This window comes from Neofelis nebulosa, chromosome 17, assembly GCF_028018385.1.
Source record: "Neofelis nebulosa isolate mNeoNeb1 chromosome 17, mNeoNeb1.pri, whole genome shotgun sequence".
Taxonomy (NCBI): domain Eukaryota; kingdom Metazoa; phylum Chordata; class Mammalia; order Carnivora; family Felidae; genus Neofelis; species Neofelis nebulosa.
Window position 1 is genome coordinate 31,556,877 of NC_080798.1, and position 26,174 is coordinate 31,583,050.

Consider the following 26,174-nt stretch of genomic DNA (forward strand, 5'->3'; position numbering starts at 1 on the left):
TTTTATTTATTTTTGAGACAGAGAGAGACAGAGCATCAATGGGGGAGGGGCAGAGAGAGAGGGAGACACAGAATCGGAAGCAGGCTCCAGGCTCCGAGCCATCAGCCCAGAGCCCGACGCGGGGCTCGAACTCACGGACCGCGAGATCGTGACCCGAGCTGAAGTCGGACGCTTAACCAACTGAGCCACCCAGGTGCCCCTATTTCATTTATTTTAAAGGTTTATTTATTTATTTTGAGAGAGAGAGAGAGAGAGCAAGGCAAGGGAGGGGCAGAGGGAGAGGGAGAGAGAGAGAATCTCAAGCAGACTCTGTGCTCTCCACGCAGAGACTGACATGGGGCTTGATCTCATGAGCTGTCAGATCACAACCTGAGCCGCAATCAAGAGTAAGACACTTAACCGACTGAGTCACCTAGGCGCCCCTAAATTATATTTCAGGAAAGAGAGAGAAAAAAAAAAACGACTGAAAATTCCAAGTTCAGTTTTAGTAGAAACAAAGATAATAAAAATATAGCTTGTGAAATTGAAAAAATAATCTTTAAAAAGATTTTTTAAAATATTTGTTTATTTTTGAGAGACAGAGAGACAGAGCATGAGCGGGAGAGGGGCAGACAGAGAGGGAGACACAGAATCCGAAGCAGGCTCTAGGCTCCGAGCTGTCAGCCCAGAGCCCGACGCGGGGCTCGAACTCACGAGCCGTGAGATCATCACCTGAGACGAAGTCAGACGCTCAACTGACTGGGCCACCCAGGTGCCCCTAAAAATAATCTTTTTAAAGAGAACAGGGTAATAGGTGTTTTCTAACAGCCTAACCAATTACACTGTGCAAAAAATCAAGTTACTCTTAGTATTTAAAAGCATCTTTAAAATTTTTTGCAGTCTTATTGTGGCACAATTGACATACAATAAACTGCACATATTTAAAATGTAAAATTTGATATTTTGACATATACATAATGCTGTGAAATCATCACCACAATTAAGATCGTGAATATATCCATCACTCCATAAGTTTCCTCGTGCCCCCGATAATCTACTCCTATTTTGCATCTCTCTGTTCCTATTTGCCCTTCCCCAGGGAGCGACTTCAATGCTTTGTCACTATAGTTTCCTGTTCCAGATATTCATAGAAATTAAATACTGTCATGAGTTGTCTTTTTTGTCTGACTTCTTAGTTTTAATTTTTAAAAAGTTCATTTCTCTGGAATAATCCAGATGATAGTATAACACCCACAGAGAATATGAAGTTATTTAAAATATAAACTGGACACGTGGTCAGCAGTTCTACTTGGATGCTAGTGGGGCACTCCAAGCCGAAATAAGAAGGTGTGCAGTCGTTCCCCCGACCGTAGCTGACGAGACTGAACTCTGTCCCATCGTTTCTGTCGAGAGATAGGTATCATGAGGTAGATCCACTGTTAAATGAAGATGCCCTGTAGGCATACTCTTCTAAAAAAAAAATTTTTTTATGTTTATTTATTTTTGAGAGAGAAAGAGAGAGAGCACGAGTGGGGAGAGGGGCAGAGAGAGAGGGAGACACAGAAACCGAAGCAGGCTCCAGGCTCTGAGCTGTCAGCACAGAACCTGACGCGGGGCTCGAACCCACGAACCGTGAAACCATGACCTGAGCCGAAGTCGAACGCTCAACTGACTGAGCCACCCAGGCGCCCCAAAGGCATACTCTTAACAGATTAAATAAAGCAAAGAAGGAAATAACGTTAACTTAAAAAAAGGAAAAAAAAAATCACCTTCTGGTTCTAGTTCCTCAGTTATTTCTGTTTCACCTTCTGAAGAAGACAAACTTCGGTCTGCAAGCTGACCCTCAGAGAGACAAGACACATCATCATCTCTTCCTTGTATTTTCTCAGTATTCTCTTTTACCTTCGTTACACTGCTTCCTTGAGAAACCTGAAGAAATGAAAGCACACTGATACACTGTTGCTTAGATCACATGTATACATACTTGTTGAAGCACTGGATTAATAAAGCATGCAAGCTTGAGACTTAAATATATAGACAAGCATTACACATAAGTGATTCGTTAGAAAACAATCACCGAAATTGTACAAATGATAATATGCAGATATATGAAAACGTTATTATAAACCAAGAATGAAAAATGCATTAACATCAAAATGACTTTTACAGATTACTCTAATTCATATATCTATTTACTACCTGCTAATATCAGCATAATTGTAGCTGTTACAACCCTTGTCATATTTTTGGTCCTTCTATTCCCAGGAAGTTGTACACAAAAATAGGATAATGCTGTGATTTCTTGATCCTGTTAATACAAAGTCTTTTAAGAACCAAATAAACCTTTTGAAAGAATTTTAATGCAAATACATACCTCAGGAATATGTGAAAGAGTTGGCATATTAATTTCTATTTCTGGTGTATGCTCCACTTCTGATGAAATTTCCTTCCCATCTTCAGGAGAAGTAGTTATCTCCTTTTATTGATGTAAAAACATGCATGTATGTTATTTTGCATTTATTACTAAATCTCAAATCATCGTCACACACACACACACACACACACACACACACACACACACACACGTATATACATATACATGTGAGTAAATATCGTAGTTACCCATCTGTCCCTAAATTTAGTTAATGTATTTTAGTACAATGGTTGCTATTCATCATGGTATATACACAATTTAAGAATGGCAAGTGTAGTTCACTGAAGGACTGTTTATAACTGAAAGTCATGCAAATGTCCAACAGTAGAGGGCTAGTTAAGTAAGATATGGTACATCCAAATACCTGAGTTCTTTGTAACCATGAAAAAAATAATAACGTAGATCATTATTAGTACTTACCGACACTCTCACTGCCACTGACATTGCACAAGTGCACTGACACTGACAGAGTGGTACTTACTAACACCAAAGAGAGTACGCAACACAGTGTTGGGTAGAAAAGCTAGCTACGGAACAATACATACAGTTGTACACGCTTTTGTTAAAAAACAAACAAGCCAACAATGTGTATACTCCCATGGGAATAAGTGTGGAAGAAAATTCACCAAAATTCCATCTCTGACATATAGATTTGGGGAAACTTAATTTTATTTTTAATGTTTTTAAATTTTCCTTTGTATTTTTTAATATTTCTATAATGATTATACATTACTCATGTAATTAAAAAACTGCATGTACTAGGATAGATAATGTACATTCTATGATCAACATTTTTTTTTAACTGTATCAAAAATCAATTTATAATCAATCATTTTCCAGGATTTATAAACTGATGTGTATTTTTAAAATACAGCTTATCATTTTTGCTATTTTAAAAGTAAACATGTCCAATATAGAATATATGAAAGATAGGGGTGCCTGGGTGGCTCAGTCAGTTAAGCATCTGACTCTGGCTTGAGGTCATGATCTCATGGTTCATGGGTATGAGCCCCGTGTTGGGCTCTGTGCTGACAGCTCAGAGCCTTGATCCTGCTTCAGATTCTGTGTCTCCCTCTCTCTCTGACCCTCCCCTGCTCACGCTCTGTCTCTCTCTGTCTCTCAAAAATGAATAAACATTAAAAAATATTAAATAAGAGAAAATGTGAAAGATAAACAAGAAAACAAAAGAAATTAATACAAATCCATATTTTCATTACCCAATGACAGTATCTGTTAATAATAGATTTCTTTTTATTTTTTACCTTTTTCTTTATGGTTAATTTTTAATGCAAATAAAGAAATCTCTTGGTTACATAGTAGTAATTATATTATAAATACAATATATCCTATTACATTTAAAAAACCCTTAATACCACAACATAAAATTTTCTCTTGGTATGAAACTTTGGGTAAACATAATTTTTAATAAAACATAATATTAAAATAAATGAATGTATCATAATCTAATGAACCACTTTACTAGTGTTGGACATATAACTGGTTCACCATTTTTAGCTGTTGTGATGAACGCTGCAACAGACATCTCTATGCACATCTTTTTTATATTTATGATCATTTATGTAGGAATCCGGCTACCTGTGTTCGAATCCCAGATCTAATACTTTGACCTTGAGCAAGTTACTTAAGCTCTGTAAACATTACCTTCCCAATCTTTAAAAGGGAATAATTCTAGTATGATCCTAAGGTTATTGTGAGAATTAAATGAGTTCAGTGGCCATAAAGCATTTAGTTCAGTGTCTGACACATAATAAGCACTCAGTAAGTATTAGCTATTAAATACTGCCTGACTAGTAATTATTGAATTCATTTATTTAGCACATATATATGAAATGCACTGTATATGCCAGGTATTTTTTAAGCTCTGGGTGGTGGCTGTGTAGCTATTCACTGAGCTGTGTGCTTAAGATTCATGTCCTTTACCTATGTGAGAGATATGTCAATTACAAATAAGTTATTATTTTGTTAAAGTCCAAAAGACATGATGATGGTAACTCGAGTGGTGACAGTAGAGATGACTGACTACGGGATATGTTTTGGAAGTATAGCTGACAGGTTTTGTGGATGAACTGGATGTGGGATGTGAAAGAGGAAATGCCAAAGGGATGACTTTGAAATTTCATGACTGTGCCACTGGGTGAACGGTCAGTCATTTATGAGAATGGGAAACAATGAAAGAAACATTTTGGAAGAGGGTTGGTGAGATGACATCTGGGTTTTGACATGTGAAGTTTAGGTTTCTACTAGACGTCCAATGCATATGAAATAAGCAGGAAGAAAATAAATCTGGAATTGGGCAGCGAGATCAAGAGTGAAGATACAAATATGGGAGTATCAGCATCTAGATGTTGTTCCAAACTGTGAGATTGGTGGTGACTGGGTGGCTCAGTCAGTTAAGCATCTGGCTCTTGGTTTCAGCTCAGGTCATGACCTTGTGGTTCATGGAACAGCGTGAAGCCTGCTTAAGATTCTCTCTCTTCCTTTCTCTTTGCCCCTCGCCTATGCTTTCTCTCTCTCAAAATAAATAAACATTAAAAAAAAACCCCCAAACTATGAGACTGGATAAGACCTCTGAATGTAGATACAGACTGAGCAGACGTCTAGGTCTGCAGTTTAAATGTTGAGGCACCTCAATCTTGAGAGATTTGGTCCAAGGGAATGAGAAAAATAACTGGTAAAGTTGGAGGGCAAGAAAGGCACAGTGTTCCAGAGGCCAAGTGAAGAGGAAGTGAGTATTCCACTGTGTCAGATGTTATGGGGAGATAAAGATGGGACTCAGAGTTGACTATTGGCTGTGGCAAAGTCAAAGTCATCATGACCTTAGCACGGGTGGTTGAAATGAGGATGAATCAGCCTAGAGTGAGTTCAAGAAACAGTGTGAAGAAAGGATGACAGAATTAAGACAACTTTTTGAAGAGATTTTTTTTCCCCATAAATGAGGACAGAGGATTAAAGCAGTAGCTGGAGACACAGATGGAGCCAAAGGAGGGTTTAGATCAAAGAGTAAGAAGAATTAACATTTCTAAACCGTGCCAAATTATTAAGCTAACATTTAAAGGAAAAAGAAGCATTTTATTCACTGGTTTCCTTTGAAATCAGGTAGAGTATATTATAACTATATCATGTATTTCAAATACTTATTATGGGAGAAAAAAATTAGTATTTTCAGTGTTTACTACTTACAGAACTCTGATGTGGTGTGATATCCACAAAAGATACTTTCTTATCTACAGGTGTTAAACGCTGTCTTGGTTTAGGTGTTGGTGCCTAAGATAAATCAATACATTAAAGTGAGTATGATAAACATACACTTAGATAAGACTTTAGCTATTTTTTTCTTTCTTTCTTTTTAAACGATTTCTTTAGTGCTAGAGTCACGGTTACTCACAACTATTGTGCTAATAGAGGATGTTGGAGGTAGTTTTTGAACAACTTTTGACTCTTCTTTGTGTATAAAATTTCCTAAGTCTTCAGTTATAGATCCACTTGGTGGAAGGTAAGCAAATTTCCATTTCAATATAACATGGATGGTTCCTGCAGGATGCTTTTTATGATCTGTTAACTCAAATATTCCTGTCAAGTTATGAAAAAAATTTTAATTAATGCTAGAGTGAAATTTTGTTACCATAAGAATTAAAGAAGAACAAAGAGAACTACCCACGACTTTAAAAATAATTTTGGTTTTTACTCACACCTCAAATGGCTTAGAGAATAAAGACAAAATAATCTATGATAGGTTCATCTCTCAAGCAGACTGCTTTCAGAAGTTAAGGTCTCAGTGATAATACTGACTCCTAGATGAGAAAATTAACTTATAAATATTTTAATTCAATGAAATTAAATTCGGAGATTATTCAGAGTTCTTAGCCTTCTGCTAAGATATTATCTAGGTTATAGTTCAAAAATCAACCTTCATCTTGACTTGAATATTCTTGCAAAAGACTTGTCTCTATAGAAAAATATATTAGAACTTCACAAATTCAAGTAATTTATATATCAAAGGAAGACTTCATATTACCATATAATTTTATGATAACTTTTATCATAATTTAAAATATATTTTACTGGGATTTGTTAAATTATTCCAAATTAATAGCAACACAGCAAACAAATGTCCATAAAATAAACAAACCATCTAAAATAGTAATTTTAAAAAGTATCACCTAGCTGTAACTGTAATATAGAGTCACAAATTTTAGTCAGACTGAAAAATCTTGGACTTGAAAAAAACAGAACTATATTTCAAGTATAACTTTTTTCAGGGGTATCCTTCCTTTACTTACTAGAGTCTGTTCTGACTCAAGGGTTTCACACATCTTTTAATGGCTGGCTGGGAAAGAAAAAACAAAACAACTCTAGACCTTAGAACCAAAGAATAAAGATGATAGATGGAATAGAAGGAGATGATAAACTTCTATTACAGGCACAGGTGGGACTTCTAGAATGACCGAATGAAGAGCTCAGTAAATCCTTTCCACAAAAAGAAAGAAACAATAAAACTGGACCATTTAACGGCTCTGGAAATTAAACAAAGGTGTACAACAAATTGAGAAGCATTTATTTAAGAGAATCTACAGAAACTCAGTAACAACAGTAAGAGTCAGAACAGACTCTAGTAAGCTACTTCCCTGGCTGAACACGAGACTTGTAGACTGCCTGAAGTTTGAAAACCCCTTACCCAACCCATTCCTTAACTCATAGACAAAAGGTGGGAAGCCAACCAGCTCAGAGTGTTTAAGTGCAACCTTTCACCAATCAATGACTGACCACTAAACTATGCTGACTCAAACTTAAAATTAAACAAACAAATAAAACCTTACCAGAGACATCAGTGGGTACAATGAGGGAAAGATACAGATTTAGTTCAGGCAAGTCACCAAACAAAAACAGCAAGAGAACCACCCTGTGGAGTAGGGGAGGGTTGAAACCTAGAGTTGCTATAATATAGTATCCTAAATGTCCAATTTTAAAGAACAACAGAAAATCATGGCACCTATGGATAAGCACGAGTGTATGCTGCAAATATAGGAAAAAAGCCATCAATAGACACATTCTGAGAGTGTCTAGATGTTACACTTAGCAGACAGAAACTTCAGAACAGCTGTTATATGTTCAAAGAACTTAAAAAATTGACATTTAAAGAATTCGAAGAAAATATGACAATGACTTATAAAACAGAAAATATAATAAAGAGATAGAAATTTTATAAAAGAGAGAACATAATAGAAATTTTGGAGTTGAAAGTATAATTACTAAAATGAAAAAATTCAATAGAGGGGCTCAATAGGAGATTTGAGCTGGCAGAGGAAAGAATCAGTGAACTTGAAGACTAACCAATAGAGATTATCCAATATGCAGAGAAAAAAAAATGAATAAAAATGAATAAAACTTCAGAGAACTGTGGGACACCATTAAACACACACATGTATGGTTCTGCCCACACATTTTCTGCCCAAGAGGGAAGAAAAGGCATACAAAAATGAAGAAACAGAAACTTCCCAAATTTGGTACATAAGGTTACCCTACATATAAAGAAGCTCATATAAAGAAGCTCAACAAATTCCAAATAGGACAAGCACAGTGGGATCCACATCTATACACATCATTGTCTGTTTAAAACCACACACACACACACACACACACACACACACACACACGAAAAATCTTGAGAACAGTATCGAGTGCAAGGAAACCATAATAATATCAATAGCTCATTTATCATCAGAAACAATACATTCCAGAAATTAGTCATCTGATATACCCAAAGTACAAAAGAAAAAAATAACTGATGACTAATATTATACCCTGCAAGACTATCCTTCCAAAAATAAAAGCAAAATAAAGACATTCCTAGATAACAAATGAAAGAATCATACCAGTAGACCTGAGTTACAAAGCATAGTAAAGGAAGTCCTTTAGGCTGAAAGGACGTGATACCAGATGGTAACTCAAATCAACACAAAGGAATAGAGAATAATAAAGGTAATTACATAGGTAATTATGTATTACAGTATAAATATGTTTTTTGAGATTTCTCTTAACTGATTTAAAAGACAAATGCATAAAACAATAATAGTAAACTCTTATTATTTAACTTATAAAAAACTAAAAAGTATATGATAATAACAGCACAAAGGAGAGGGAGGCAATGGAGCTACATTGGGTAAGGAAACAACACCAGACAGTAACTCAAATCTACAGGAAGAAATAAAGAATACCAGAAGTGATGAATACATAAGTCAATGTGAGAGTCTCCTATATATATTGTCCCTTCTCTTAATTTCTTAAAAGACAAAAAGTTATACAAAGCAATAATTATAACATTGTATTGTTGGGTTTACAACATATATAGGCATTCTATATATAAATATATGACAATAATAACACAAAGGACAGGGGAGGAAATGGAATTATATTGGGGCAGTCTTTCTATACTTTGAGGGGAACTGTTAGTATTAATTTTAGACTGTGATAAGTTAAGACACATATTGTAATCTGCAGAACTACTAAAAAAAATAACTAGAAAAAAACCCCATAGGCCCAAAGTTGAGGATTATTTGAGAACATTAGGAAGATTAGTTATAGACAGACCATATCCATAACTAAAGTATAATTTAGGTTTGTTTTTACAATTTCATACATTCAAGAAATACACTTACCTGAGATACACCTGTCATGTGCCAGTGAAATCAGAGGCACATTGGCTTTTCCTATGTAAATATTTTCTTGAGTGTCACTATCATCAAACACATAAAAACTCAGAGACTCTGACTTAAGGTATCGGTCCAAATCCATATTCATTGGCACTGGGAAACACATATGATCATCAAACTGTGGATCATTGCTACTGGGAATGATGGCTGTATCGTGGTCTGCAAAATCAAAAAACTTGTACACAACATATGGGTGTGGCTGAAGGTGGTTTGCTCGGGACTGCAGACAGTTGCAACATCTTATTGTAATATGAAGTTCATTTAAGTTGCCCTCTGTGGAATCAGTAGAACTGAGCTGAGCAGTTTTGGGTGCCTGCTGACTTGACTGGAAAAAATACATATTTATATTATAATAATAATACAGTGACAAGATCAACAGCAGCTGCCAAACCCCAAACAAAATAATTTTGTAAATGTACAAAGAACTGCATATTTGCAACTTCACAGTGATTTGCTCAAAACTAATACTCCCTAGAACATGTGTGAACAGGTGATCTTAAGTGATTTGCAATAAACATAGAAGACTGGGTATACATGGAGAGACTGCTGTTAAAATAAAAAATAAAAAAAAACCCAACACCTGATATTCTTTAATTCTATTTAATGACTAACGAGTAAAGTTAACAGATGGGTCCAATGACAAATGTCCTCTAGTTCACTATTAAGAGCTAATTCTTCAACCAATCCAGCTATTCAGATCATATCCCACTCTTTTTTTTTTTTTTTTTTAATTTTTTTTTTTTTTTTTTCAACGTTTATTTATTTATTTCTGGGACAGAGAGAGACAGAGCATGAACGGGGGAGGGACAGAGAGAGAGGGAGACACAGAATCGGAAACAGGCTCCAGGCTCTGAGCCATCAGCCCAGAGCCTGACGCGGGGCTCGAACCCACAGACGGCGAGATCGTGACCTGGCTGAAGTCGGACGCTTAACCGACTGCGCCACCCAGGCGCCCCTCATATCCCACTCTTAAGTAAGAATCCAGTGAACCTGATGGAGCCCACCTAGAGAGATGATTTCATTACATTTGGATTGGCCCTCATCTTCAACCAATGGTGTTTGGGGAAGCAGATATATTAGCCCAAGACAGCAAGTATAGTGAGGTTCAACTGCTATAACAACAAGAGAACAGGGTGAGAGATAAATCTTAGAGGGCAGAAAAAGCTAGAACTGGGAGGACATTCCAGAAGAAAGATGAGTGAGAGGAATTATTAGGCAGAGCTAGAAGTTACTCTATGGCCCCTTTTGGAACTATAGTTCAGGGAGCCTGTGCATAAGTATTTTAGCAAACAAATACACTAATTAATTGTTAAGTCCACCATAGCTGATGACCTGGGACAAAGAAACGTTACTGTTCCAGGGCCTTGTTCAGTTTAGTGTTGGAAATTTCTCTGCTTTTCACAAAGAGGCCCCTCTTTCACAGCATTTTTGAATCTGGGTTGAGCATCTGGAACCTCTGACTCCAGAGAAGTTAACTGGAGAAGGTAAAATAGAACCAAAGTCATAATGCCCTTGGTAGAGACATCGGTGATGTGGAGAGGGCAAGCCTGAAAAGGGAATCACAATACTGCTTTCCCAGGGCTGGTTTGTATTCAACTACAGAATGTTGAGTGGAATGATTTAAAAAGTATCCCTTCTTGGGGTACCTGGGTGGCTCAGTCGGTTAAGCATCTGACTTTGGCTCAGGTCATGATTTCGCGGTTTGTGGGTTCAAGCCCCACATCGGGCTCTATGCTGACAGCTCAGAGCCTGGAGCCTGTTTCAGATTCTGTGTCTCCTCCTCTCTCTGCCTGCCCCCCCTCCCCCATACTCATGCTCTGTCTCTTTGTCTCTCAATAATAAATAAATGTTAAAAATTTTTTTAAAAAGTATCCCTTCTGCTTCTCACTCCAAATCTACCCACAAAAGTTGGAGTTCCAACAAATAACTCACCCAAGCCAGAAAATGGAAGTATAAAAACGAACTACAAAACTAAATAAATAACCTGGTTTCTCTATTTTTAATTCCTTTTTCCATTACAGCACTTTCTAAAGTATGTTCTGAAGAATACTAGTCCAGAAAGATAATCTCTGGGAAATAGGTGCCATTCTTTCTTAAGTTCGGGAATCTGTCATATTAGTCATAGTTCTTTAACTGAAAATTATAGAAACAAATTCTGTCTAGCAAATACAACAAAAGAGACTTTAATGTAAGCCCATATGGTTATTTCATCGAACTATAGAGCAGAGATGTGGGTGGGCCTTAGGAAGGTAATAGGACTGGAAAACCATCAGAATTTCCTCTCAATCCAGTCTTCATTTTTCTCTGTGTGTTTGCTCATTATTCTCTTTCTCCAGTCCCATTTTCTTTCCTTTGCTGCTTAACAGCAAGAAGATGGCTGCCCTATGGCTCCCAAGCATGTTCCAAGCATGGAGAGTCTTGCTTTCTCTTGAAAGGAATCTGATAAAATACCTAGGAATAAACCTAACCAAAGAGGTGACAAATCTATACACTGAAAACTATAAAAAGCTTATGAAAAAAACTGAAGGAGACACAAAAAAATGGAAAAATATTCCATGCTCATAGATTAGAAGAACAAATATTGTTAAAATGTTGATACTACCCAAAGCAATTTACACATTCAATGCACCCCCTACCAAAACAACACCAGCATTCTTCACAGAGCTAGAACTAACAATTCTAAAATTTGTATGGAACCAAAAAAGACCCCAAATGGCCAAAGCAATCCTGAAAAGGAAAACCAAAGCTGGAGGCATCACAATTCCGGACTTCAGGCTCTATTACAAAGCTATAATCATCAAGACAGTATGGTACGGGCACAAACACAGACACACAGATCAATAGAACAGAACAGAGAACCCAGAAATGGACCCACAAATGTATGGCCAACTAATCTTTCACAAAGCAGGAAAGAATATCCAATGGAAAAAGGACAGTCTCTTCAGCAAATGGTGTTGGGAAGACTGGACAGCAACATGCAGAAGAATGAACCTGGACGACTTTCTTACACCATACACAAAAAAGAAACTCAAAATGGATGAGTGACCTAAATGTAAGACAGGAAGCCATCAAAATCCTAGAGGAGAAAACAGGCAATGACCTCTTTGACCTAAGCTGCAGCAACTTCTTCCTTGACATGTCCCCAGAGGCAAGGGGAACAAAAGCAAAAATGAACTATTGGGACCACATCAAGATAAAAAGCTTCTGCCCAGCAAAGGAAACAATCAACAAAACTAAAAGGCAACCGACGGGATGGGAAAAGACATTTGCAAATGACATATCAGATAAAGGGTTAGAATCTAAAATCAATAAGGAACTTCTCAAACTCAACAGCCAAAAAACAAATAATCCAGTGAAGAAATGGGCAAAAGACATGAATAGACACTTTTCCAAAGAAGACATCCAGATGGTTAACAGACAAACCAAATACTCAACATTGCTCATCATCAGGGAAAAACAAATCAAACCCACAATGAGATACCACCTCACACCTGTCAGAATGGCTAAAATTAACAACTCCGGCAACAACAAATGTTGGCAAGGATGCGGAGAATACAGGAGTGCTGGTTTGGAGGGGCATATGCCCCCCAACGTTTATAGCAGCACTACTGACAATAGCTAAAGTACAGAAAGAGCCCAAATATCCATCAACAGATGAATGGATAAAGAAGATGTGGCGTGTGTACACACACACACACACACACACACACACACACACACACACACTGGAATAATACTCGGCCATCAAAAAGAATGAAATCTTGTCATTTGCAACATGGATGGAACTAGAATGTATTATGCCAAGCGAAATAAATCAGAGAAAGACAAATATCATATGATTTCATTCATATGAGGAATTTAATATTTAAAACAGATGAGCGTAAGGGAAAAGAAGTGAAAATGATATAAAAACAGAGGGAGACAAACCATAAGACACTCTTGAGTACAGAGACCTGAGGGTTGCTAGTGGGGTGTTAGGTGGAGGGAAGGGCTAAAGGGGCATTGAGGAACACACTTGTTGGGATGAGCACTGGGTGTTATATGTAAGTGATGAATTACTACATTCTATTCCTGGAAAAAAAAAAAAAGCAGAATCTGATTGGCTCAACTGGGTTCAGGTGGATATCCCTGAATCATTAGTAATAGTTGGGTGGATAGTAGGAGAGAACAGGATCACTGAACGTAAACCTGGCCCCTGGAGGCTCAACCCCATGGGTTGGGAGTGACGGCAGTCCAAATGAAAAAAGATAACTATGACTTGAGCAGACATTCCAAAATGTTTCAACTATATTTTATTCCTTTGTTACTCAACCCAAGTGCATACTTTATGCTTTCCTCTTGGGATTCTTATTATACATGAGAAGTCAAGGACTCTATTTAACTTTGCCTACTTTAGTGTTTTCTGCATTCATTGGATCATGGCATTCTTTTGGAAGTATGGCCAGTAAGGCTCCATAAAACATAGTTTGGGAAATGCTGCTCTGAGGAATTGCATTTAAACTTCCAATTCACAGAACTGCAATTCTATTTTTCAAGAGTGCCCTGGGTAGCACAAGGGAGTTCTTTTGTGGTATTAGAAAATTCTGTACCTTGGTTGTGGTGGCAGTTACATGAATATATACACAGGATAAACCTGCACAGAACTAATACTACACACACACACACACACGAGTGCATATAAAAACTGAAAAATCTGAATAAGGTCTGTAGCCTAGTTAATGGTATTATACCAATGTCAATTTCCTGGTTTTGAGAGCGCACTGTAGTTATTTAAGATGTTACAACTGGGAGAAGCTGGATGAAGGGTACATAGAACCTCTCTGTACTGTTTTTGCTACTTCCTGTAAGTCTATAATTATTTCAAAATAAAAAGTTAAAAAGAGTCACTCGATGGCTATGAAAGAAAATGATTTTGGTTTAAAGCATGACATATAAAGACATATTATAAAATTTCTGTCATAAAAATGTCTTAAAGTCCAACCAGCTCACCCAACGCATTTGCTCTGGCCCCTTATAATTTGATGTTATATATCCCAAAGCTTTTGCTCGTTCTCGATAAAGTCGAATTGCTTGATCCATGGGAATTCGTAATCTGAACCAGTATTCCACTATGCCAAAATTTGGGATGTCTCCTTTAGTTCCTACAAACCAATGCATAACTCACTGTTAAAATTTTATTCTGAGTAAAATAATATATGACTTGCACGAATGACGTGTGATTGGCAAAGAACAGAGCTGAAGAAAATAAAGTTACTTCTGCAAGCATGAGTTTCATTGTATGTTAAGTATTATTAAAGAACTATGTCAAATTATGCTTGAGATATTCCAATTTATACTGTTTCGATCCTTCTAAAATATAAAGAAAAAACTAAACACTGTATTAAATACTCCACAGATTCTTTCTGATGCTACAGTAGCTTGTTTTTAATAAGTTGCACTCAATGTAGACTGACAGATACAATATGAAAGCCCAAAATTATAAATGTGATACTCCACATTGTGATTCAACTTCCAAGAGATCTTTGGCACCTCTCCACTTCTCTACTGTGCCACCAGTACAGGGATAAATGCCACAGCTGTGCCAAATATATGCAAGCCATGCTTGCATGATATTTGTCCCCATACACCCTCCGTGCTCCTTTTGACTCAGGCAGCTCTTCATCACTCTTCCTCTGTGAAGATTTCCCCTATAGCTCCTGGGGGACTTAAGAACTCCTTCCCAGAGAAGAAGGATATCCTCTCATTAGAACACTGACTCTTTTCACATAACTGTCCATTCACCAGCCTATTTCTCTACCTGCACTCTTTTTTTTTTTTTTTTAAATTTTTTTTTTTTTCAACGTTTATTTATTTTTGGGACAGAGAGAGACAGAGCATGAACGGGGGAGGGGCAGAGAGAGAGGGAGACACAGAATCGGAAACAGGCTCCAGGCTCTGAGCCATCAGCCCAGAGCCTGACGCGGGGCTCGAACTCACGGACCGCGAGATCTTGACCTGGCTGAAGTCGGACGCCCAACCGACTGCGCCACCCAGGCGCCCCTCTCTACCTGCACTCTTAAGTTTCTTGAGGGCCAGGGCTGTGGTTTCCATTGATACATTCCTACCAGAGGGACTAGTACATAATGGGTACTCAATATTTGGTGAACAGAGGATATTCTATATGTAAACTTTCCTAAACATACCATATTATTAACATTATTTCCCCATTCTCTTCATTGGTTTCTTTCTCGCTAATGGATCATCCTCATCAACATATAATACTTTATTCGAATCTGCTATCATTAAACAAATGCTTAAAATTTCTTTGTTAAAATTTGTAGCCTTTGGTGAGGGGGCCTAGGGTAGCTGAGGGACAGGAGTGGGAGAGAGATTTTATGACAAAAATTTTCACTTTTTTATTTTTTGACTTTGATTTTTATGTTACCCCTGTGATCAATCAATCAAATAAAATCCTTCCCCGGAAGCTAAGTCACCCTCTTATCATTCTGAAATGGTTTCTTTACTTGGCCTCTAGGATACTGTATACTCTTGGTTTGCCTCCTAAGTGACTGGCTACTCTTTCCTTTCCTCTGCTGGTGTTTCTTCTTCCTCCTGAACGCTAAATTCTGTGGTTTTCCAAGGCTCAGTCCTTGGCCACTTTCTCTGCTTTCTGTACATTCATTGTCCATGTGTTATAACCTAGGCTAAAGGCTTAAAATATATTCAATATGGTAATGACTCCCCCTTTCATATCTTTATCCCTGACCTTTGGGCTACTTAGTGCAGCCCATATGCCATTTCCACTTGGCTGTCCAATAGGCAGGTCAGTCTTAACTTGTTCAAACAGAATTCTTGATTTTCTTCCTCAGGCCTTCCTTTCTCAGGCCTACCTCAATAAATGGCCTCACAATTCTCCTTGGTGTTCATGCCAGAAATCTTGGCCCTCCACTTCTCTCATTACCTTACATACAATTGATAAGCAAGTCTTAAAGGAACAGTTAACTAAATATACATTGAAAATAATCATTTGTCAATGTTCTCATTACCTTCTTCTTCTTCTTCTTCTTCTTTTTTTTAGAGAGAGAGAGAGAGAGAGAGAGTGTGCGAGTTGGGGGGAGAGGGCAGAGAGGATCTCAGGCAGGCTCCAAGCCCAGCTTGGAGCTCAATCCCACGACACTGGGATCATGACCTGAGCTGAAATCAAGAACCTGAAGCTCAACTAACTCAGCCAGGTTGTACCAAGGTGCCTCGCTCATTACCATCTGAATCCAAGCCACCATCATCTCTCCACAGATTAATGCAATAGCCTGATAATGGTCCTATTTTCTCTCTTGGCCCCTACAGACTCTTCTTCCTACGGCACCCAAGGCAGCTTTTCTAAAACCTACATGTGGGAGCACCTGGGTAGCTCAGTTAAGCATCCGACTCTTAAACTTTTTTTTTTTTTTTTCAACGTTTTTAATTTATTTTTGGGACAGAGAGAGACAGAGCATGAACGGGGGAGGGGCAGAGAGAGAGGGAGACACAGGATCGGAAACAGGCTCCAGGCTCCGAGCCATCAGCCCAGAGCCTGACGCGGGGCTCGAACTCACGGACCGCGAGATCGTGACCTGGCTGAAGTCGGACGCTTAACCGACTGCGCCACCCAGGCGCCCCAAGCATCCGACTCTTAACTGTGATCTCACGGTTCATGGGTTTGAGCCCCAGACCTGAAAGCATGGAACCTGCTTGGGATTCTCTCTCCCTCTCTTTCTGCCCCTCCCCTGCTCGCTCTCTCTCAGAAATAAATAAATAAATAAACATTAAAAAAATAAAATCTATGTGTGATCATGTCACTTCCCCCCTCAAAACTCTCCAATGACTTTCATCACCGAGAGATAAAAACTCCACGTTCCTCACCATGACCTACAAGACCTACAAGTTTTTACGGCATGACCTAGTCCTTCCATAGTTTTTCTCTTTTATTTAAGCTTATTTAGAGAGAGAACGAGCGAGAGAGCAAGGGAGGGGCAGAGAGAGAAGGGGGGAGAGAGGGAGGGGGGGGGAGAGAGAGAGAGAGAGAGAGAGAGAGAGAGAGAGAGAGAGAGAGAGAATCCCAAGCAGGCTCCGCACTGTCACAGGGCTTGAACTGTGAGATTGTGACCTGAGCTGAAATCAAAAGTCGGATGCTTGACTGACTGAGCCACCCAGGTGCCCCTTGGTTTTCTGTTTTTCTTTTTATAGTGTATCTTCAAAAAAGTTTTTATTTAAATTCCAGTTAACACAGTGTAATATTAGTTTCAGGTGTAGAATTTAGTGATTTAACACTTCCATACAACACCTGGTGCTCATCACAAGACGTGCCTCCTTCACACCCATCTCTTATTTAACACCGCCCCCCGCCCCCCCCCCCCCCCCCCCCCCCGCCCCTGCAACCTCCCTGCTGGTAAATATCAGTTTGTTCTCTACAGTAAGGAGTTTCTTGGTTCACCCCTCCTCCTTTTCCTTTTGCTCATTTGTTTTGTTTCTTAAATTCCACATAGGAGTGAAATCATATGCTATTTGCCTTCCTCTGACGGCCATATTTTGCGTAGTCATCCTTCTGTTGTTTTAATTGCTTTCCTGCTTTAGCCGCCGGCCTTCTCACTGCTCCTCCAATATGTCATGCTTGTCCCTCCACCTTGGTACTTGGTGTTTCCACTGCATGAAACATTCTTTCCCCGGATCCTGTCATGGATCTTCACTCAGGTCTCTACCAATGTCACTCATCAGGGATGCCTTTGTCTGAGCTTGCCATCTTCTCTCTCTCTCTTTATCCTGTTCATTTTTCTCCATCTGATGAGATATATATTTGTTTTATGGCCTGTCTTCCCCTCTAGAAGGTAGGCTACACGATGGCAGGGGCTCTGTCTTATTTAGTACCGACCCCTGTATTTCCAATGCCTGCTAACAGTGATAACAAATGATCTTACAGAATATTTGATGAATGTACTACAATTAACACTTGATCAAAAAAGGGTATCGATACGGTAAATAAATACATGTACTTAGAAGCTTTTAAAAAAGTAATAGCCATCGCACTGATATCCTCAATGACATTTGGGATAGTCCAGTCTATTCTGGGCAGCTCAGTTAGAGAACACTGTCCAACAGCCTCAAGGGATCTTGAATCCGTACGAGAAAAGATACTAATGTAGAGCATCATAGTAACCTATACACCAAATTAGTGATTCACACATCCAAAGCTTATAAGATTGTACTTACCAACCAAACTTGCTGTGCAAAATATTCGACCACTTTTTTCTAGAATTTCATGGAATCTCAGCTGACAAGCTGCAAGTGTTTCGTAATCTGTGCTGTAAGCTTGGTGGACCTCAAGAGTGACAGTATTCTTCTGAACGTATTGTAAAAATAAGTCGTCAACATGAACAAGATACTGAGAAGTGAAGTTATATTCTGGGTGGAGGCCTTGCACTATGGGAGAGGTCTGTAGCTCAAAATCATAGAAAGCATAGGTACAGAAAGTGACAGGCTCTTTATCTCCAGACGCCTGGAAAACTTCAGAAGAAAAGGTTACTTTGTTGATATGGATTTCAAATAGGTTTTCGCCTCGTTCTAAGTGAATGGTTTCATCAAATTCATCAACAGAGTCATCTGGCATGATTTCTGGTTTAAATTTATACTGCTTGGTGCCATAGGCAATATCCTTTAATTGGGCTGCAAGAGAAGACACACAGTTTAGATATTTTTAAATATTGACATATGAAGATACAAACTGGCTTTTGAAGTGGTAGGAAGCCGAAGTGCTTTTGGTGAAGAGTCTCAATCTTAAATTCTGTGACCACACTGTTTTTCTGTGAGTAATACTGTATCATACAAAAATTCGTCCTTGGTTTTGACATCACTTATTAACAACAAAATTACAACTCAAGTTAGAATATAGCCTGTACCAGGGAAGAGGAAAAAGAAAAAAAGAAGAAAAGGCTTTTGAAAGTACAGCTGAGGTAAATATTTGGATTCTTCCTGTTCCTCTGCTTCTGCTTTATTACCTTCTCTCCTTTAAAGTCGATTTCTCTTTCTGCTGGCTCCTTCCCTTCAGCTTATTGAAATACATACTTTCCTACTTTTAGGGGTGATGGATAATGTTTATTGTCTTGATTATGGTGATGGTTTCACAGTGTATCCATGGGCCCAAAACTCACCAAACTGTATGCTTTGAATATGTGCAGTTTAAAGTATGTTAATTATACTTCTACAAAGCTGTTTTTTAAAACAGATATATCTCTTTTTTTTTAAAGTTTGTTTTGAGAGAGAGAGAGTGCATGTGCAAGCATGTGAGCGGGGGAGGGGCAGAGAGAGAGAGAGAGAGAGAGAGAGAGAGAGAGAGAGAATCCCAAGCAGGGCCACTCACTGTCAGCTCGGGGCCCCACGGTGGGGCTCAGAGTCATAAACTGTGAGATTGTGACCTGAGCTGAAATCGAAAGTCAGACGCTCAACCAGCTGAGCCACTCAGGAGCTACAGATGTATCTCTTTCTAGATACACATTTTATCCCCATGTTATATCCACATTTCTGGAAAGAATAATGTATACTGGAGTCTACAACTCCACATCTAACAGACACTCTTCTTCAACTTCTTGCGAATAGTATCTGCCTTACTTTTCTTAGGAAACTGCTCCAGAATAGGTCACCAGGAACGAATTAATTGCTAGATTGAATGGGCTTTGGTCCTTGTATTAGGTGTTTTCTTTCCTTCCTTGACACTGATGATCACTTTCTCTTTTTTGAACCTCTGTCCTACCTTGGTTTCCATGTCATTCATCATCAACCCGGCTTCTCCTTTTACCTCTCGTGTCATTCTTTTAGGGTTTCTTTCCTTTTCTCATCATTTGCTGGGGTCCTGTTTTTATCCTCTTCTTAGATGACATATTCTCATGGGTAATCTCCCCCTTTTATGACTTCTGCTACTATAAATATGCTGAAGACTCTCCTCTTTCTATTAAAAAAATTTTTTTTAAGCGTTTATTTATTTTTGAGAGACAGAGAGAGACAGAGCAGGAGTGGGGGAGGGGCAGAGAAAGAGGGAAACAGAATCTGAAGCAGGCTCCAGGCTCTGAGCTGTCAGCACAGAGCCCCATGGTGGGGCCGAACCCATGAACCCCAAGAGCATGACCTGAGCCGAAGTCAGACGCTTGACTGACAGAGCCACCCAGGCACCCTAAGCTTTCTATTTTTAATTCAGATTTATTTCCTGAATTCCAGACCCAGAGATCTGATGCCTTGCTGGGTCCTCTGTCTAGATATCCCCGTGGCACTTCAAACTCGATATCTCCAAAATGGCATGCATCTAACACCAAAGAGTAGACTCTTCCAGTTATTTCTGTACTTTGAATCTCAGGCGCTGATGTCAGCATCCATCCAGTTGCCCAAGCTTGATACCACGGGATCATTCCAGTTTCCCTTTCTCTTAATTCTCCCCACATCACTAGTATTCAACAGTGTTTCCTAAATCGTTACAAATTTGCCCCTGTTCATTCTCTGTCCACTAATGCTACCTTTCTTACACTCCCAGTGTTTACCACCCAGATTATCATGGAACCCAAAGTGCTTCCTTCCTTCCTTCAGATCTTATTCACTCTTCCTAGTAACTACAGCATAATCTCCCAAATGCAGTTCTGGTGTATTACTGTCTACCTTAAACACTGCTTAGTGGTTTTCTAGGTAGGTAATTAAGGTTAAAATTCTTCAGGGGGGGCAAGGGCACCTGGGTGGCCCAGTCGGTTAAGGGTCCGACTTCGGCTCAGGTCATGAGCTCACGGTTTGTGGGTTCAAGCCTCGCGTCGGGCTCTGTGCTGACAGTGCAGAGCCGGCTTGGGATTCTCTCTCTCTCCCTCTCTCTCTGCGGCTCCATGACTTGTGCTTCCTCTCTCTCTCTCTAAATAAATAAATAAATAAATCATAAAAAAAAAAATTAAAAACAAAAACAAAACTCCTCAGGGTGGCAAGCAGGGCCTCGATGACTTGGTTTTCTCCAGCCTTGCCGGGAGATCCTCCTCCCCTTATTAACCAGGAGTGGTGCCATTCATTTGCAAATGAATGGCAGCCCTTCACATTAAGGGCATTTTTACCTGCCTCCTCTACTTCCTGGAAGGCCCTTCTTGCTTTTACTTAGCGGTGAATTCTCTAGCCTTCGGAGACTCCAAACCTACTGCGTGGCAGTCTTCCCCTAGTCTTCAGGTGTAAGTAGGCATCTCTCCTCAACGTTTCCTCCGCATCTTTCGCGTTTCCTGGCTTCCCACTCTTCCCGGTAAGGGATACTCTATTTACTTGCTCCATCTTCTGAGTTCGCTGAGGGTGGGACCCGAGCTTTCTTTCCTATTTGGCTTCTCACTGACCAGCACTTTGCTTAGCATGCAGGAAGAGCTTGAGCAGGTTTATGGGATGAATCAGTGAATATTGGGGACTGATAATACATATTGGTGAAGATTTAGTGAGACCAAAAGGAATGAAAATCCCAAGCTACGTGACCTCCGTGTGATTCAGGAGAATTCTATTAAGCAAATTTTTATTGAGTACTACTTGAAATAAAAGGTACATACTGCTCTTTGACTGCTGGAAAACCCTGTTCAGGCGGATCGAACCCTTCTGCTTAGAGCAGTGGTTCTCAAAGTGTGGTCTGGGAATGCTGAGGGTCCCTGAAATGGATTTTGGAGGTCTGTGAGGTCAAAACTATTTTTAAAACAACCCTGACATGTCATTTGCCTTTTTCATTCTTATTCTCTCACAAGTGTACGATGGAGTTTCCCAAACTCTACATGATGTGTGATATCATAACAGATTGAATGCAGAAGCAGGTTTAAAAACCCAGCTGTTTTCTATTAAGGTATACACCAAAAAGTTTGTAAAAATGTCAAACAATTAAAAAAAAAAAGGAAAACAATTTAAAACAGTGTAACTTTTCTTACTATTTTTTTTTTTTTTTGGTATGGAAAATACAGCTTTTTAAAAATAAATACCGTAATTTATGTTAACATGTAACGGATTTACCACTGTTATTTTAGCATGACATAAAATAAATATTTTCCAAATTTCTCACTTTTAATTCTTACTAGAAGTATAGTAAGTATGACCCATAGAAGCAAGAGGCCCTTGGGATCCTCAGTGATTTTTCAGAGTGTAGAATTACTGCTGGCCTAGATCCACACATTAAACATTGTACGGCAGGGGACATGAAAGAGAGACAGAGTACTTGGCATGGAAGAACGTATCCTGCCATCACAGGGAACATGCAAAACTCCAACACTAAAGAACACTTCCATAATACAGTCCCCAAGCACACTTTCCGAGTACATAAGAGGAAGGATGGGGAGTACCGAGGCAGTGTTTTTCAAAGTGTGGCCTTGCACCTGCGTCTGAGTCGCTTGGATTTCTAAATATAGCAGCATCACGGGCCTCTGGATCTCCAGGGATAGGGCCCAGGAAGCTACATTTGAAACAAGTTTCCCACATGATTTTCATACTTGCCTAAGTCTGGAAACCACTGTAAGGGCATTTCAAGTAGAGGCACGAATGGTTAGGAGTGATGAGAGCCAGCTTCCTGGCAGAGGCGTGCATTGCATTTGGTTAGATTTCGAAGCAGGGTAAAAAGGGCGTACGTTGGCTATAAAGGAGGTTTAGGCGGAACAAAGATCCAGTGGCAGGACCGAGAAAGGTGAATCTGACAAAGAGCAAGCAGACTTGTCTGGCTGCGAGGCATCGCTTGCTGAGAAGAGAAACTCGAAATGAGGTGGTAAAGTTAGTTCTGCCGTGCTCCATAAACTACTTTGAAATCTTGCAACAATCTTGCAAGCCTGCAACACTGGATCCAAAAAGCAGTAGAAAGTTACTAAAAATTCTTGAGTGGAAAAGAATCAGATAAAAACAACCTTTCTGGTAAATTCTCCTTACAGCTATGAATTGGAAAAAAAAAATAGAGCAAAGAGAAATCGTGAGTGTAGATTTGGACGACATTTTCAACTGTTGTAAACTCTACTCGTCTAGTTACTGTAGACGAATTGTGGGCATCGTACCTTCTAGTTTCTGAATGCGTGCAGCTCTGATATCGAGAAGATGAACATACTGTTCCACTTTGAGTTCATAATCTTGCTGCAAATTTTCCATCTTCTGGGTCACTGCTTCAACCTCCATCTAAAAAAGAGGAGATAACAAGTCTCAATACTTAGGATTAGTTCCATTTTCATTTTTTAAAGCGACCATGACAAGCATTTTCTTAGATCTTGGAGATACCAGGAGCTGTAAACCATGGTTTTCTGAAACAGCTCACGGTTTAGAAAATTATGCTTGGCAATGTTCATAAATCAGAAGTAAAATTAACAAAACCCGAGATCCCTTCCCATGGAGGTGATTTTCCCGTTTGTTACAGGCTACAATCACACGTGGTTGTGGCAGGACTTCAGGATAACTATAACCCATTTGCAGAATGTGCTAATACGAGCAAAGGTGAATTCATTGCTGGTGTTTGGTCTCTAAAACCAGGGACTTAAAAAAAACATAGTTTGTTTTTCAACTACTGACTCTGAGTACCTAGTTACGAGGCCACATTCCAGGCATGTGGTAATAAATGATAAGAGATTATAACAGATGATAATACATAACACTGCTTAGAGAAGTAAATCATCGGTTGATCATTAAGGAAAATCTATTTTCCCGAGTTAGTGTTGCACCTTACCTGATAATCTTTATTAATTTTATGTTGCATAATTAGCATGTTTCGTGTCTTTTCAAGCTCTTGCACCGTTTCTGCATGAGTTGCTTGTAGCTCTCTCATGGAGCGTTCTAGATCTTTGTTAATTTTATTGTCTACTTTCTCTAAAAAGGAAAGGTCTCCATTTTTTTGTGACTTTTGAGCCTAAAATAAAAACATCTTTTCTTACTGAAATAAGAGTTTCTAAAATATAATCATGTGAATTAATATAGATAGGGCAAGGAAAAATCATTAATTGAAAGCAGATATATTTCCATTTTCCATCAGGAATAAAACAATCCTGATACAGAAAATATATTTAGATAGACATTTGGAACAATTACAGAGAATTCAAAAAACAGTTTATTACTTCATGACATGAAGAAGAATCATGTACATTTATTTCTATTTCTTCAATTGATTAAATGCTACACAGTGTTGATCTAAAGGGAAAGAAATGTATTTTCTCGTGTCTTCTTATAAATAACAGAATATCCTAGAACTGAAAAAATATCTTCTGGTAACATTTATAATTCAATATTTTACTTAAGATAATAGGGTGTACCAAGGTCTCTTAGGACAAAATTGTTGATTAGTTTTATAGTGAGGTGTGTAAAAGTGAAATATTTGTACAGTTGGAGAAAGTGCTTTAAATAAGAGTTTTTGAGGTCTATTTTAATGTAATTTTGATGTCATTATGAAATATGTATATGCTGTAAGTAAATGTCACCTGACCACTTTCCTGAATAATTTATTCTCCAAGTATAAGGGTTACAGACAAGGGTCATCATTATGCTGAAACAGTTATATGTAGACATGAAATTCATGGTGAAGTTCAGAAAGTTACCTTTATAAGCAGGAGAGCTTCACTCAATTCATCAGCATTAATATCACTGTCCTGCAAAAGACAGAGTGAGTAAAAGCTCACAATGAGATATTAATGGAAAGTACAAGAGACATTCCAACTATGCAGATTATCCTCACGGAACATAAGCTGCCTGATAGCATGAATTAATAAACTAAGTAAAAGAGACATTCCGACTATTCAGAATCTCCTTCTGAAATGCAAGCTGCGTAATAACCATGAATTAATAAACCAAGTAATATATTTGTCTTCTTTTGCTTTGTAGTACAGTGTTTCCTCTGTGTATAAAATATTTAGATACAGATTTGGAGTTTATCTCCCAAATAAGAAAATAGTTCACCTGGTTGTAAAACTTCATGCGGTTTTTAAGTTCGTCAAGTTGTTGCTTTTGTTCCAGATACTGTAACTGTAGTTCTCTATTTTCTTGGATGAGTTTCTCATTTTGGTCTTAAAAATAAAGTCCATGCCATTAGAAAGGTAAGAGAGCATGAGGTAAGAACACATTTAAAATTAATTTAATTCCTGATACACACCAAGCTGGATCTAGCATTGCTCTGGTCAGAGAGGAAATCATGCTAGCACCTAGACAAAGGCAGCAGGAGAATGAGGAACAAATGAACACGATCATGTGTCTACCATATGATCCAGTTTCTTATCAAAAACTGAAGACTGAAGTTCATAGTATTAATATAAGGAAATTGGGGCCTCTGGGACTTCAAAGGAACATTCTATCTAAAATACCTAAGAAAATATGTTTCTAAATCTATGATTTTTACTTACTTATTAAGGGTCCTGAAAGGCATGCAAAAAAAAAAAAAAAAAGTGTGTTTTTTTTTTTTTTTGTCTTTTAGTGTTTTAATTGACTTCCTTGAGTTTTCTTTTTCCAATTTAGCATTAAGTCTTTTTAGTAAAACAACATAATTTCTTTGGTGATAACTAAATCTGTAATTCTAATCAACCACACTTTGAACAAATCTGCTAAGACAGGAGGAAAGGATTCTTAGCCGGGGCATGGTAGCATCAGTAATAATTCATGTGTGTTCTTTATTCATTGAGTTCATGCTGTTAATTAGTAAGACATGGACTCAGAGCTCTCGTTAAGGAATAGAGATAGGTTACTTTCACCTAGGTTCTCATTTGCCTTGACCCACAATCAGGAGCACAGAGCAGAGCTACAGAAAATAGTAATAAATCCATGAAGAGACGAATTTTTTACTCCCTGCATTCAACATACGCTTAACTTAAAAAAAAAAAAAAAAGCAAGCTAGCAAATGTATTCTTTAGTCTCATGTTCTTTTTTTTTTTTTTTTTTTTTTTTAAATTTTTTTTAACGTTTATTTATTTTTGAGACAGAGAGAGACAAAGCATGAACGGGGGAGGGGCAGAGAGAGAGGAAGACACAGAATCGGAAGCAGGCTCCAGGCTCCGAGCCATCAGCCCAGAGCCCGACGCGGGGCTCAAACT

At 38.5% G+C, this 26,174-nt stretch overlaps 1 protein-coding gene across 3 annotated transcripts in view; it reads right to left on the reverse strand.

The window, feature by feature from the left end:
* The window catches only part of RPGRIP1L (RPGRIP1 like), a 95,334-nt gene that overhangs the window by 30,740 nt on the left and 38,420 nt on the right, over positions 1 to 26,174 (reverse strand). For all 3 annotated transcript variants that reach the window (XM_058708754.1, XM_058708752.1, XM_058708753.1), the window contains exons 11-21: positions 25,051 to 25,157; positions 24,693 to 24,743; positions 23,831 to 24,010; positions 23,172 to 23,289; positions 18,367 to 18,819; positions 14,134 to 14,285; positions 9,091 to 9,469; positions 5,820 to 6,004; positions 5,615 to 5,698; positions 2,354 to 2,455; positions 1,749 to 1,908 (exon numbers count right to left, since the gene is read on the reverse strand). In XM_058708754.1, coding sequence (XP_058564737.1) covers positions 1,749 to 1,908; positions 2,354 to 2,455; positions 5,615 to 5,698; positions 5,820 to 6,004; positions 9,091 to 9,469; positions 14,134 to 14,285; positions 18,367 to 18,819; positions 23,172 to 23,289; positions 23,831 to 24,010; positions 24,693 to 24,743; positions 25,051 to 25,157 — 1,971 coding nt within the window. The remainder of the gene's footprint in view (positions 1 to 1,748; positions 1,909 to 2,353; positions 2,456 to 5,614; positions 5,699 to 5,819; positions 6,005 to 9,090; positions 9,470 to 14,133; positions 14,286 to 18,366; positions 18,820 to 23,171; positions 23,290 to 23,830; positions 24,011 to 24,692; positions 24,744 to 25,050; positions 25,158 to 26,174) is intronic.